This window comes from Acinonyx jubatus, chromosome E3, assembly GCF_027475565.1.
Source record: "Acinonyx jubatus isolate Ajub_Pintada_27869175 chromosome E3, VMU_Ajub_asm_v1.0, whole genome shotgun sequence".
NCBI classification, from domain to species: domain Eukaryota; kingdom Metazoa; phylum Chordata; class Mammalia; order Carnivora; family Felidae; genus Acinonyx; species Acinonyx jubatus.
This window is the reverse complement of record NC_069398.1, coordinates 5,080,084-5,092,147: the sequence shown is the minus strand read 5'-3', so window position 1 is coordinate 5,092,147 and position 12,064 is coordinate 5,080,084. Positions and strand designations below refer to the sequence as shown.

The 12,064-nt window shown below is 53.2% G+C and overlaps 1 protein-coding gene across 15 annotated transcripts in view; it reads left to right on the top strand.

Annotated features, from left to right (window-relative positions):
• LOC106989291 (uncharacterized) overlaps positions 1 to 12,064 on the top strand; it is a 139,646-nt gene that overhangs the window by 62,509 nt on the left and 65,073 nt on the right. For all 15 annotated transcript variants that reach the window (XM_027043240.2, XM_027043239.2, XM_053212985.1 and 12 more), the window contains 5 exons: positions 3,537 to 3,674; positions 3,769 to 3,888; positions 4,788 to 4,880; positions 9,472 to 9,689; positions 11,519 to 11,712. In XM_027043240.2, coding sequence (XP_026899041.2) covers positions 3,537 to 3,674; positions 3,769 to 3,888; positions 4,788 to 4,880; positions 9,472 to 9,689; positions 11,519 to 11,712 — 763 coding nt within the window. The remainder of the gene's footprint in view (positions 1 to 3,536; positions 3,675 to 3,768; positions 3,889 to 4,787; positions 4,881 to 9,471; positions 9,690 to 11,518; positions 11,713 to 12,064) is intronic.

The window sequence follows — 12,064 nt, the reverse complement described above, 5'->3', positions numbered from 1 at the left end:
GCCAGAGGGGGCTTTTCAATATGCCCGCTTAAAGTCATGCCCCTCGTCACAGTTCTCTCTGGACACAGACCCCAGCTCTGCCCCGCTGGTCTCGCTGACCCTCCAGGCCACCTGAGACCACTCTCTCCCTTTTGCTGCCTCCTTTCCCTTCCTCACCTGGCTCTTTCCTGCCCCAGGACCCTTGTATGTTCTGTGCCTGGAGCTGTTCCTCTCTCCTTCAGCTTTACCTTCATCCCTTTACTCATTATTGGGGGTTCAGCTCATACGTCACGTCTTCTGGGAAGCTTTATCGCGACCCCAGACCACCTCCCATCCCCCAGCTACCCCTCCTGCACCACCCCCCACCTCTGCTTCTGGCTCCTGTTGGAGATCTCGGTTCTCTTTTGATAGGATTCTTTGACCAATTCCTTTCTCCCCTACTAGTCTGTAAGACTCGTGTTCAGTACCGTATCTGTTTTACAGGCATACCTCATCCGATGGCACTCTATTACGCTTCGCAGATTTTGCTTTTTTTTTTTTTAAATACAAATTGAAGGTTTGTGGCCACCTTGTATCCAGCCGGGCTGTTGGTGGGGTTTTACCAACAGCGTTTGCTCTCTTCGGGTCTCCGTGTCACATTTTGGTAACTCTTGAAGCAGTTCGCGGTTTCATTATTATATTCGTTACAGTAACGTGTGACCGGTGATTACCACTGGCTCAGACGATAGTTAGCAGTTTTTAGCAATAAGGTATCTTTAAGGTATATACATTGGTTTTTTAGACACGATGCTCTTCTGCACATTCAGTTGACCGCAGTGTCAACATAACTTGTGTGTGCACTGGGACAGCAAGCATTTTATCTGACTTGCTCATTGCGAGAATCACTTCATTGGGGTGGTCCCGGAACCACACCTGCAGTATCTCCAGAGTGCACCTCGATTTACCTTTAGAGCCTCAGGGCCTGGCGCGTCGTCAGTGCTTAATGAATAGTCACCTCAGTGCCATTGAACATCTGTCGTGTCCCTGACCCAGAGCAGGGGTCAAACACCTATTTCTGTGAGGGAGGAGACAGTAACTCTTTTTCCCTGTGTAGACCATATGGTCTCCATCCCCTCGTCGCACAAAAAAACACCCTAGAAAACACAAATGAACAGGCACGACTGTGTTCTGATAAAACTTTTGCTAATGGACTGAATGTGTCCCCCCCGACCCCCAGATTTGCACATTGAAGGCCTAATGTGAAGGTATTGGGAGGCGTGGGGTTAGCTTACGAGGTAGAGCCCCTGTGAAGAGATGAGGGCCGCCCCCCATCCCCCGACACCCCCCCTCCCTGCCGTGAGGGCACACAGTAAGGAGACAGCCACGTGTAAGCCAGAACCCAGCCACACCGGCGTGCCCTGATCTCAGATTTCCAGCCTCCAGAACTGGCAGAAATAAGTTCCAGTTGTTTAAACCACCCGGTCTATGGTATTGTTGTTACAGCAGCCCCCATTGACAAACACAACCGTATACATGGAAAACGAGCCTAGCCTGACCCTCTGGCCGTAGCTTCCTGAACCCCTGCCTCAGAATGTGTTCGCATTCATCTTCCTAGGCATGAGACTCGTGTTTGCGATATGCCCTTGGCAAACGATTCCACAATTCTGGACCCCCGTCTTCCCGTCTGTAAAATGGAGACAGTACGCATCTCTTAACGCAGTGGTTGTGAGAACCAAGATGTAACGTAATCCTCTCCCTCAGGGACCTGACGGGTGCCCCCTCAGCCCTCATCCCGGACTCCTTCCTGATCCCTCTAGGGCAGAAGCCCCGGGAGGTAACCCCGTTCTCCAGCAAGCATTTATTGAGCACCTACTATGTGCCAGGCCCTGGACGAAGAACTTAGTGGTGGTTTCTCCCTTGCGGGATATACAGAGGCCTGCTGAAGGGTGAAGTGGGACCAGCTATTGAGCACAGAGACCTCTCCTTCTGGAGCCCCACATCCCTACCAGTTAAACAGGGCTGTAGATGGCTGCCAGAGGCTTGAGGCTGAAGTCCTTGGAGCTCCTGACAGGAAACAGAGGGCATAATGATGACCCCAAACACCTGCAGAAATACCTCCCCATGGTGTTCAGTGTTGTTTAAACCGGAGATTGCAGAATGGCGCCGTGGGCCGGATCCAGCCTCCAGATGTGTTTTGTTTGGCCTGCTTAGCACTTAACATGTTTTAAAACATCGTCAACATCGAACATCGGAAGGTTTGGGGGTAAAAATCAGATTTCTGCTTCTAATTAAAAAGGAATCAGAAGATCTGACACATGGGGTCCCAAATCCCACCTGGTAACAAGAAACGAGAACCAAGTAGGCGGGAGCCTTTGAATCTAGCTGAGTATGACTGCCCGTTCTTCTTTAATGTTTATCTTTGAGAGAGAGAGACAGAGCACTAGTGGGGCAGGGGCAGAGAGAGAGGGACACACAGAATCCGAAGCAGGCTCCAGGCTCTGAGCTGTCAGCACAGAGCCCGACGTGGGGCTCGAACCCACGAACTGGGAGATCATGACCTGAGCCAAAGTCGGACGCTTAACCGACTGAGCCACCCACGGGCACCCTGGCTGCCCGTTCTTTTCAAAACCCTCTCTGTGTTTAATGGCACGCTTTCCTTTTCTTCTCTTGGAAGAATTTATTCCTATTCCCTGTTGTTTCTAAATTAAAGCCGTGTATTCTTCTAAAGTTATACACTAGCGATAAAATTCTGTGGCAAGGCGTTTGTAACTTCTCAGTGAACCCAGATGGGCACAGATGGCGCCCTGCTCCCGGGTGCTTGGCATGTGGCAGAGGCTAGTGGCTGCTAAGTGAACAGATGATCCCCCCACGGGTGGTAGGATCCTATGGCTGCCGCACAAAGTACCACACCCTTGGTGGCTTAAAACAGCACACTCTTACCTTGGAGATCTGGAGATGAGAAATCCCAAATGGGTTTCACCTGGCTAAAATCAGGTGTTGCTGGAGTTACATGCCTTCCAGAAGCTTCAGGAGAGAATCCGTTTCCTCGTCTTTGCTAACTTGTTAAAGCCACCCATGGTTCTTGGGTTGTGGTTCCTTCTCTGTCTTCAAAGCCAGCAGAAGTAGCAACTTCCCCTCCTTCCTGCCTCCCTCCCTCCGTCCCTCTCTCTCTCTTTTCCAGCCTGTCTTTGGCCTTGGGGTTGCAGGCTATCACTGGTGATTCTGGATTCTTCCAGATATTTCTTGAGCACCTACTATGCACCAGGTCCTGCGTTAAATATGAGGCATGCAGCAGTGAACAAAACAGACTAATACCAGGACACTCCTTTGGAATGAGACACAGACCCTCAAGTTTGCCCCCTCAGGCCCACCCCACAAACTCTGCCTGTGGGCACTGGACTTGACCATCCCTGTTGGAAAGACCCTGGTGCGCTTGGTCCCACTCCCTGCCCTGTGAGTGGGTGGGTAGACATCTTGGGACCACTTTGTTCTCACTGCTGGGTTCCCGGGGTGGCTTCTGCAGGCCCTTGGAAATGGGAAGTCACGTCTCTGAATGCCACTGGTTCTCGCTCACCCAGGCTAAGAGCAGGGAGGTGGAAGCCACCTTGAAAGTCAACCAGAACGTCGTGCTGCACTTAAGGGGTCTGCACCATGACAGATCTCAGGGTGAGGAAATCTGGCACCGCCTGGCCCTGAACGCATCTCATTCCTCCCAGGTACCCGTCCCCAGGTTGGGCAGACACTGTTTGGTGGCCCCTGAGCAGAGCTCTCAACCGTTGGGAGAGAGTAAACGGTACCGTTGCTTTCCAGCTGAGGCTCCCCCAGGCCCTGAGTTTGGATGGGGACGTTGTCTTCAGACGGGGTCCCCCGGGACTGTTTGACTTCAGTGTGGACGCAAGGGCTACCGCCAGCCCCAACATCCCAACCCAGGTCAGTTCTGCCTCTTTGGTGGGGGAGGAGCGGCATTCATGTTAGAGTGCAGGTGTCTGGTGGGGGGGGGTGGCCCTGGAGCGCTTACTTTGGGAGTATGCGTGGGAAAGGGACGGTGAGAATTATGCAGAAGGTTTCCGTGGGCCAGTCCCTGGAGTGGGCCCTGCCACTCCTGCCCACATCCCATTGGCTGGAACTTATCACCTGGCCCACCCAGCTGCAAGGGAGGCTGGGAAATGTAGTTCTCGCTGCGTGTCCAGAAAATGCAGCTCGGTGACTATCTAGCAGCTGCTAGAGGTATCTTTGTTCAATCATTCGCTCTACACGGGTTGGGTCTCTGCTGCACTATGTGCTGGGGATGCACAGGTGACTGTTTCTGTCTTCACCTCCAGAGAGCTTTCAAGTTCAAATCTTAGCTACCCTGTGGACTTGCTGTGTGACCTTGGGGAAATTGCTCAACCCCACTGAATATCATTTTTTTTCACCTGTGAAATGGAGTTCGTCATACCAGCATGTGAGAGGAGCGGTGACGATTAAATGAGGCGACGGTTGTAAAGCCAGTTGTCCAGTGCCTACTTCCTGGTCAGGGTCAGATAGAATGCAGCCGTGGACATGGGAGACATGAGCAGGCACCGTGGCAGGGGACGTAGGGGTTCCAGGGTCCCAGAGTTATCTTCCCAGCCCCATGTCTGGGGCTGTACTTCTCACGCTTGCAAGTAACAGAGCCTGAGTAACATCTGGGGCCAAGAAGCATCACAGAAGGTGCTGTTGGCCTGGGCTTTGGGCAAACTCTGGGATGACCGTCTGCCTTGGAGCGCCCAGCCAGCTACCTTCTGGGGTTCTCCCTCTCCCTCCTCTGCTCCCTCTGACCCTCCCCCTCCCCCTCGGCCTCTCAACAGGTCTCAGTCCAGCTGAACGGATCTGACTCCCACTTGGTGTTCCTCTTCCAGCTCAGGCATCCCTACAGACCCCCATTTCCTCCATACTTGCAGGTACGGACGTGGGCCCTCTGGGATGACCTCGAATTGCCTGCCAAGTGCTGTCTCGGAGCCGCCAGCTTGCTGGGAGATGGGGCGGAAGGAAGGGACGATGGAGGCCCCGGTGTGGGGCGGGGGGAGGCCCCAGGATGTTAAGCTGAGCCAGACAGCCAGTCCAGAATCAAGAACAGATGGCAGGGAGGTTTCCAAATCCATCATTTGGAAGTGATTGTCCAGGCCAGAAGTGGTTTTGGCTCCCTGGGGGGTAGAATGATCACATTTCACCCTTGAAAATGGAGAGAAGCAGAATTGTCCTCTAAACCCTGTCCTGTGTTTGGGGGAGGCCATCTGATCATTTTTGACCCCAGAGTATTTTGCCTGGTGTGGGGTGGAAACACGAAGGGGTTCACTTGACAAGGAAATAAAGGGCGGAGAGAAGGAGCCAGGCAGGAAGGCTGAGCTCTGTCCACGCAGCACTGGGTGCTCAGAAAGCCCCCGCACGTTGGTTGCTTCATGGAGCAAGCTGTATGCACCATGTACACAGGAATCAGGCCATGGGCTAGGGAGACGGAGGTGTAGACAGGTGGTCCCACCTGTGATGAGGCTCAGAACTCAATGGCATTTTTAAATGCCTGCTGCGTGCTCATCCCTGTGCTGGTGGCTTTGGAAACTCTATAAAGGAGCCTGAGAAGAGCTTTCGATTATGAAAGCCAGTCCCTCTCAGAGGCACCTGTTACAACGTGTCAACAGCTCTGAAATCAGGATGTGTCTTCAGACCCACATAGCTTCATTGTTTTGTTACCAGCTTTTTTGCTCTCGCCGGGGTCCATAAAGTCACGGCATATCTCGGGGCCGCTGGCATCCCATATTTGAGGTCATGCTGTCACCGTAATCCCTTGTGATGGGAGCTGCTGTCTGTTGAGTGTTTACCGCGTGCCGGGCTCTGTTCTCAGCCCTTCACGTGGCTCCTCTCATGGCTACCCCGTGACTCTGCCGTTGTAGCATCTGGCATGTGAGAATCTGAGACAGAGAGGTGATGTGACTTGTACAAGGTCACTGAGCGTGTAGGTAGAGGATCCCGGATGGGCACCCGGCCCATCCGGCTGCGGAGCCCATATCCCCATCAAGCGGACGTAGCTGATGATGGGGATGCTGGGTCATCTCACGGGCTCAGACTTCATCATCACTTTTTAAAACAGCAGCACCCTTTGTTTACGTTATCTCTGTGGGTGAAGTGGGGCTCGGGAGCCCAGCCTTGTCAGCCTCTGTCCCCCTCCTGGAGCCTCCCCAAAGCATCTGCTGCTGGACTCTGTGCACAGCAAGCTTCTGTAGGGTCGCAAGTAGCCTAGCAAATATCTGCAGTCCTCCCCCTCGTCGCCTGACCAGCGCTCCAAGGAGATCAAGGCCTGTCATCCGGGCATTCTTTGTTATCAAGGAGGCGCACCAGGCTGGCTGCCCCCCGAGCCCTTGACCTTGAACACTGAACATGTTTTTTTCTGCATATCCTGCTTGATGGGAATACAGAGGGAGCGCAGGATGTGGCCATCCTCGAGACAGTGACGGACAGGGGTGTTCGGGGTGTGCGTGCGCAAAGCAGCCAGCAGCACGGTCCCGTACGCTCCACCCCTGTGCACCCTGGACGGCCCACACGTTCTTCTCACGCCTCTCGTCCGCGGCGTCGCTGGAGCCGGTATGCCGAGGTGCACTGTAACCAAATCCCAGAGCCACGGTGCAAGCCGCAGCATCCTGAGGCTAGGGAAACACAAACGTTTGTGAGACTCTGGAAAGCATTTTGCTAGGAAGAAGGCGAGCGATTGAACCCAGCTGGGTCAGTGGCCAGGGAATCAGCAGGTTTACTCTGTGTGCTTGAACTAGCCGTGGCTTGGGAGGCGTCGTGGGAACGTTCAGGTGTATGTAAGCAGCATTCGGTTTTGATGAGAGCGTGTGTCCCTCGTGTTACGGTTAACACATCACGAGCTCTCCCACTTTGCAGAACGACTTGCCTTGTTCGGGAACTCTCCTAGGTAAGGAGGGGGATTGCCTTACAGGAGGAATTAAAGATGGCAGCCGTGTGTCTTGCCCCCTTGCATCTGTGGCGGCCGCAGAGGGGAAGACCACGGCCAGGGGACAGAGCCACTAAGATGTGTTTTTGGTTCTACGTCGGGCCCTGACCACCTTCCAGCTGGTAGGTTTCTCCTGTAAGCGAGTGAGTAGACGGCCCGGCAGGCAGGGATGTAGCATCCCAGGTGTAGCGTCCAGTGCAGTCCAGGGTAAGTAGGGCCAGCCCCGGGCACCGCATGCCCGTAGCCGTCCCCACGGAGAGGGGAACGCACCTGCGGGAATGGATGCGCGTCGATACTGAGCCAGGTGTCAGCAGTGATGAGCACAGTGTGATCGCATCGTTGTGTGGGTGCCTGCCTGACATGAGGCCCTCTAGCATCTGTGCCTTCATTGTCCTGCTAACTCCTGCAGCCCGTCCCAGACAGCACAGTCTCTTGGCCGAGTCTTATTCAACCCTTTGAATTATGTTTGTATCCTCTGGGTAAATACCTGTTAGGTGCTGCGTCTTAATCGCTGGCCTCCTGTGGCCTCCGAGCTTCGCCGGATGGCACGCTGAGTTCTCTCGCTTGCTGTCCCGCTCTGGCTTCCCTCCCCTGCCCCTGTGCGCGGCATCCCCAACAAGTGCATTGGACTGGCTGGCGTTTTCAGGGCGTCCCTGTCCTCGTGCAGCGCTCCACAAGCATCTGACATATGGGCCATCCATACAGAGGTCACTGGCCGACTTGACATATCCCCCTGTGGATTTTTTTTCCCTTTTCCCCTTTCCAACCCCTTATGGCTAGCCCGCCAATTAGGCAGCTGCTCCCGGGCAGACTCTAAGGTGAGGGTGGGTGATGGCCCAGCGAGACGGAAGAAATGACCCGGATACGGCAAAGAAAACAGGATTATTGGGGGAAACTTACGTACAGGGAGTCCAGGAACAGCAGACTGGACAAAACATCCGCTGCAGCCCAGCCAGCTCTCTGTTGCCTCTTCCCTCCTTGAATGGACAGCTCCAAGGAGATCACGGTCTGCCATACAGACATTCTTTGTTACAAAGGAGATGCTCCCCCTTGGCCACCTCTGGAGTCCCTGACCTTGAACGTTGAACATGTTTTTCCTACATATCCTGCTTGATGGGAACATAGACGGAGCACGGGATCCTTACATTCTCAAGGGAGCGATAAACAGCATTCAGGGTGCGCGTGTACAAACCAGCCAGCGGCCCCTACCACACACCCCCTAGTCGAAATTTTAATAACACAGACGTCCTGTGTTTGTTTGCGTGCAGAATGCACATCTACGATTTACACATAAGAAGTTTTTTTCTTTTAATCCACCCCTCCACAAATCAGGTTTTGCATTTTGGGGGCGATATTGCCCCTCTTGAGGGCGCATGCTTTATGGGAGTCCTCGGGCCCGCAGAGGCCCAGTCAGAGAAGACATGGGTGTGACTTAAAAGTTCTCAGCCCAAGCCATGTTGGAATCACCTATGGAGGTTTTAGAACATTCCTGGACCCCAGCCCTGGAGGCGCTGAGTTGATTGGTCAGGGGGTCCCGGGCATACTTGAAAAAGAATTAATAAACTTCATTTTCCAGAGTGGTTTGTAGGTTTGCAGAATAGATGCATGGAAAGTACAGAGAGTTCCCTTTTCCTCATAGTTTCCCCTCTTAGGAGTATCTTGCGTTAATGTAATACATTCTAACTGGCAAGCCAGTATTAATATATTATTATTAAACAAAGTTTGTAGTTTACATCCGGGTTCCCTCTGGGGGATGTATGGTTGTGGGGGGTTTTGCCAAACAAAGAATGTCATGTACCCTTCTTTACTGTATCACACGGAGTGGTTTCCCTGCCCTAGAAATCCCCCATGTTCCATCTGCAGATTCCTTCTTCCCCTTAACCCCCTATCTACCTCTGAGCCCTTGACGTCTGGTTCTACCTTTTTCCAGAATGTCATACGGTTGAAATCTTCCGGTGTATAGCCTTTCAGACTGGCTTCTTGCGCTTTGTGAGCTGCATTTAAGGTCCCTCCATGTCTTTCTGGAGCTTCTTATCACTAATATTCCATTGCATGGATGGGCCATTTGATCAGTTCGTCCATGGAGGGACCAGGCATAGTTTTACAAGCTTCCCACATCACTGCACTGCACCTACCAGGCTGGACCAGTGGGGAAACTGAGGCCTGGATTAGGAAAGGGGCTTCAGCTCCTGCGGAGTTGGCACAAGATGGAACTCCCTGCTCCCACCCCCACCCCTGGGAGCCTGGCCAAGCCTTTGCCTCTGCCTGTACCCCCCCCTTCCCCCCCCCCAGTATGGCTCCTCCTGCTACACCGCACACTCCCCACTTTGAGCCCTGGAGCTTCCGGAGGTCTTCTGGGGTCAGGGAAGGCCATCCACCCTTCTTCCCTCTGCCTCCTCTCTTCCTGTGTGCCTGCTTGGTGGTTCTCACAGCTGGAGTGGCTCAGGAGAGCTTCCAGGAGGAAGGGCCTTCCTACATAGCTGGCTCCCACAGACCCTTCCTGAACTCCCTCTACTTCGGAATCCTCTCCTGCCTCCCTTCAGGTGCAGGCGACTGCCCGGCGATACAAAGACCACAGCGTCGGCGGCTCCCTGTCTGTGCACGCCTCCGACCGTGAGCTGCTTCTGCTGGAGGCCGACAGCAGCCAGGACACCCGGAGAAGCAGCAGGGCCTGGGGCGCCAGTGTCCTCCTCCGCCAGGCAGTCCTCCGCGCCCCCAGGGCTGTTCAGCTGCAGCTGTCCAGCAAGGTGGCCCCAGCCAGGTGAGGGTCCCCAGGGGCCCTGTGAGCGGGGAGGGACCTCGGAGGGCAAAGGGCTGGTGTCCCGGAGAGATGGGAAATCATGGCTCAGAGGCGCCCCCTTGCGTCCTTCGGGGACCAGGCCTAAATCCTCCCTACTTAGACCATTCTTTTTTTTTTCTTTTCTTTTCTTTTTTTTTTTTTTTTTAGTTTATTCGTTTTGAGAGAGACAGAAAGCACGAGTGGGGGAGGGGCAGAGAGAGGAAAGAGAGAGAGAATCCCAAGCAGTCTCCCACTGTCAGCACGGAGCCCGGTATGGGGCTGGAACTCACCAACCGCGAGCTCATGACCTTCACTGCGCATGCCCGTTTATCCGCCGCGATCCGGCCATTAGGATCCTGGGCTCTGGAGCCAGCTGCCAGGGTTCAAATCCCAGCGCAGCCTCTGGGTTGCGGGCCAGCCACTGTGCCCTTTCTCAGCTTGCTTCTTAGGGCTGTCCTCGGGTTAATGGAGCAGCGCACGTGAACGCCACACCAGCACTGGCCCACGAGAATATTCACTCCCCAGCTGCCATTAGCATTGCTCTTCTCAGTGTGATACCTTTTGGCACAGATTGGGTCTCCGTTAAGTATTAGTGCCCTGTTTCCCCTGTGGCCCCAGCGTTGGCAGCTTTTGTGAATTTGAGGAGACCCAAGGTTTCAGGTATAGTTCTGGATGATTTTGTCCCCAGAATTACCCTCTGTAGCTGTCCATCCCTCCATCCATCCATCCATCCATCCACCCACCCATCCATCCATCCATCCACCTGTCCAAACGTCCTTCCTTATCTCCAGTCCAAAAGGGTTTGAGGCACATGATAAAAATGGATGTTGTTCTAGGTCAGGAATTGACAAACTTTCAGCAAAGGGCTAGGTGGTAAATATTTTTGGATCTATGGACTATATGGTCCTGGTGGGAACCACCCTGCTCTTGTAGCCCAGAGGTATCTTAGCTGATATGGGGATGAATGGGTGCGGCTGTGTTCCAATAAAACTTTATTTACAAAACAGGTGGTGGGCTGGTTTTGGCCCACAGGCCCATAGTTTCCCAACTTTTGTCCTAGATTTTTCAAAACACATGAGGAAATTAGCATGAAGGGAAAAGAAAACTGGGGAAAATAGGAAGGTGCTCAAAGTGGCTTTAGGAAACAAAATGCAGGCCACGAGATCTTCTACACTGGTTGGAGCCCAGCTTAAGATTTGGCTTTAAGCATCCTCGTAGCCAATGCAAAAAGAGAAACCAACTGGTGGCATTACTTGCAAAGGCTATAGGGAAACACACACACTCAAAACTGTGTGGTTTGCACCAGGGAAAGGATGCCTGATCTTGTTTCTGGTGTTGATCCCCAAGAGAGGTGCCTCCCATGGTGTGTTATAATAGAGCATCCTATGTGGACAGTAGGGATCACGTCCCCTGTGCCAGCTCTCTAGGAGGTTTAACACCAGGCTTCTTGAAGCTGTTTATTTCCTCATCGTTCAGTATCATATGATGCATAGAGAAAATATCAGCAATATCCACTCAATGTCAGTGGTTCTTTTTTATCCGCCACTTGGCAATAGAAGAAACTGAGGCTCCAAGAGGTTCTGTCGTTGTCCAAGGCCACAGTTAGTGAGTAGCAGCACTGAGATTCAGATCCAGGTTTGGCTGACCGCAAAGCCTATGATGTTAGCCGCTGTTAGACTGTGTCTCCATGGGCTGAGAGCCCGATAGAAGCAGTCCTGTGGGGGGTCTGGACGGTGGGGTGCAGGGACCCGCCTTTCACGGTCTGCCCGCAGTGTAGGTACTGCCTTTATTCCCATCACGTTCCTTTCTAGGGTTTGGCTGTTGTACAAGGTGCTGGTGGACCAGAGCACAGCACAGCTTGTCCTCAAGGCTTCCGCGGAGCAGAGGGGAGGCCAGGTCCTGACCCTGCAGAGCCAAGCGCAGCACACGGTGGCTGGCTGGCCAGCTGTGCCCCACCTCCTGACCCTCAAGGGCGTGTTGAAGCAGAAGGAGACATTCAGAGAGGGTGAGCCTGGGGAACACCATGGGGCAGGGGCAGTGGGGGTCTTGGAGAAAAGCCCTTTCTGTGGAACTACATACAGGTCGACAAAGTGAATCTTGTAACGAAACACCAAATAGGTTTCCTTATGCAGGACTTGTCACAGCCTTTTATGTACTAATGGACATTAGAAAAATCTAGGAGGAAGGGTTGGGAGCAGTGTTCCCCAAGCATATTTTTTTTCTCATACTTTTAATTTTGACGTAATTTTGGACTTGCAGAAAAGTGGCAAGAATAGCACAAATAATGCCCTACACCCTTTACCCAGCTTCACCAATTACTGACATTTACCACAATTACTTTATCATTCTTCTTTACC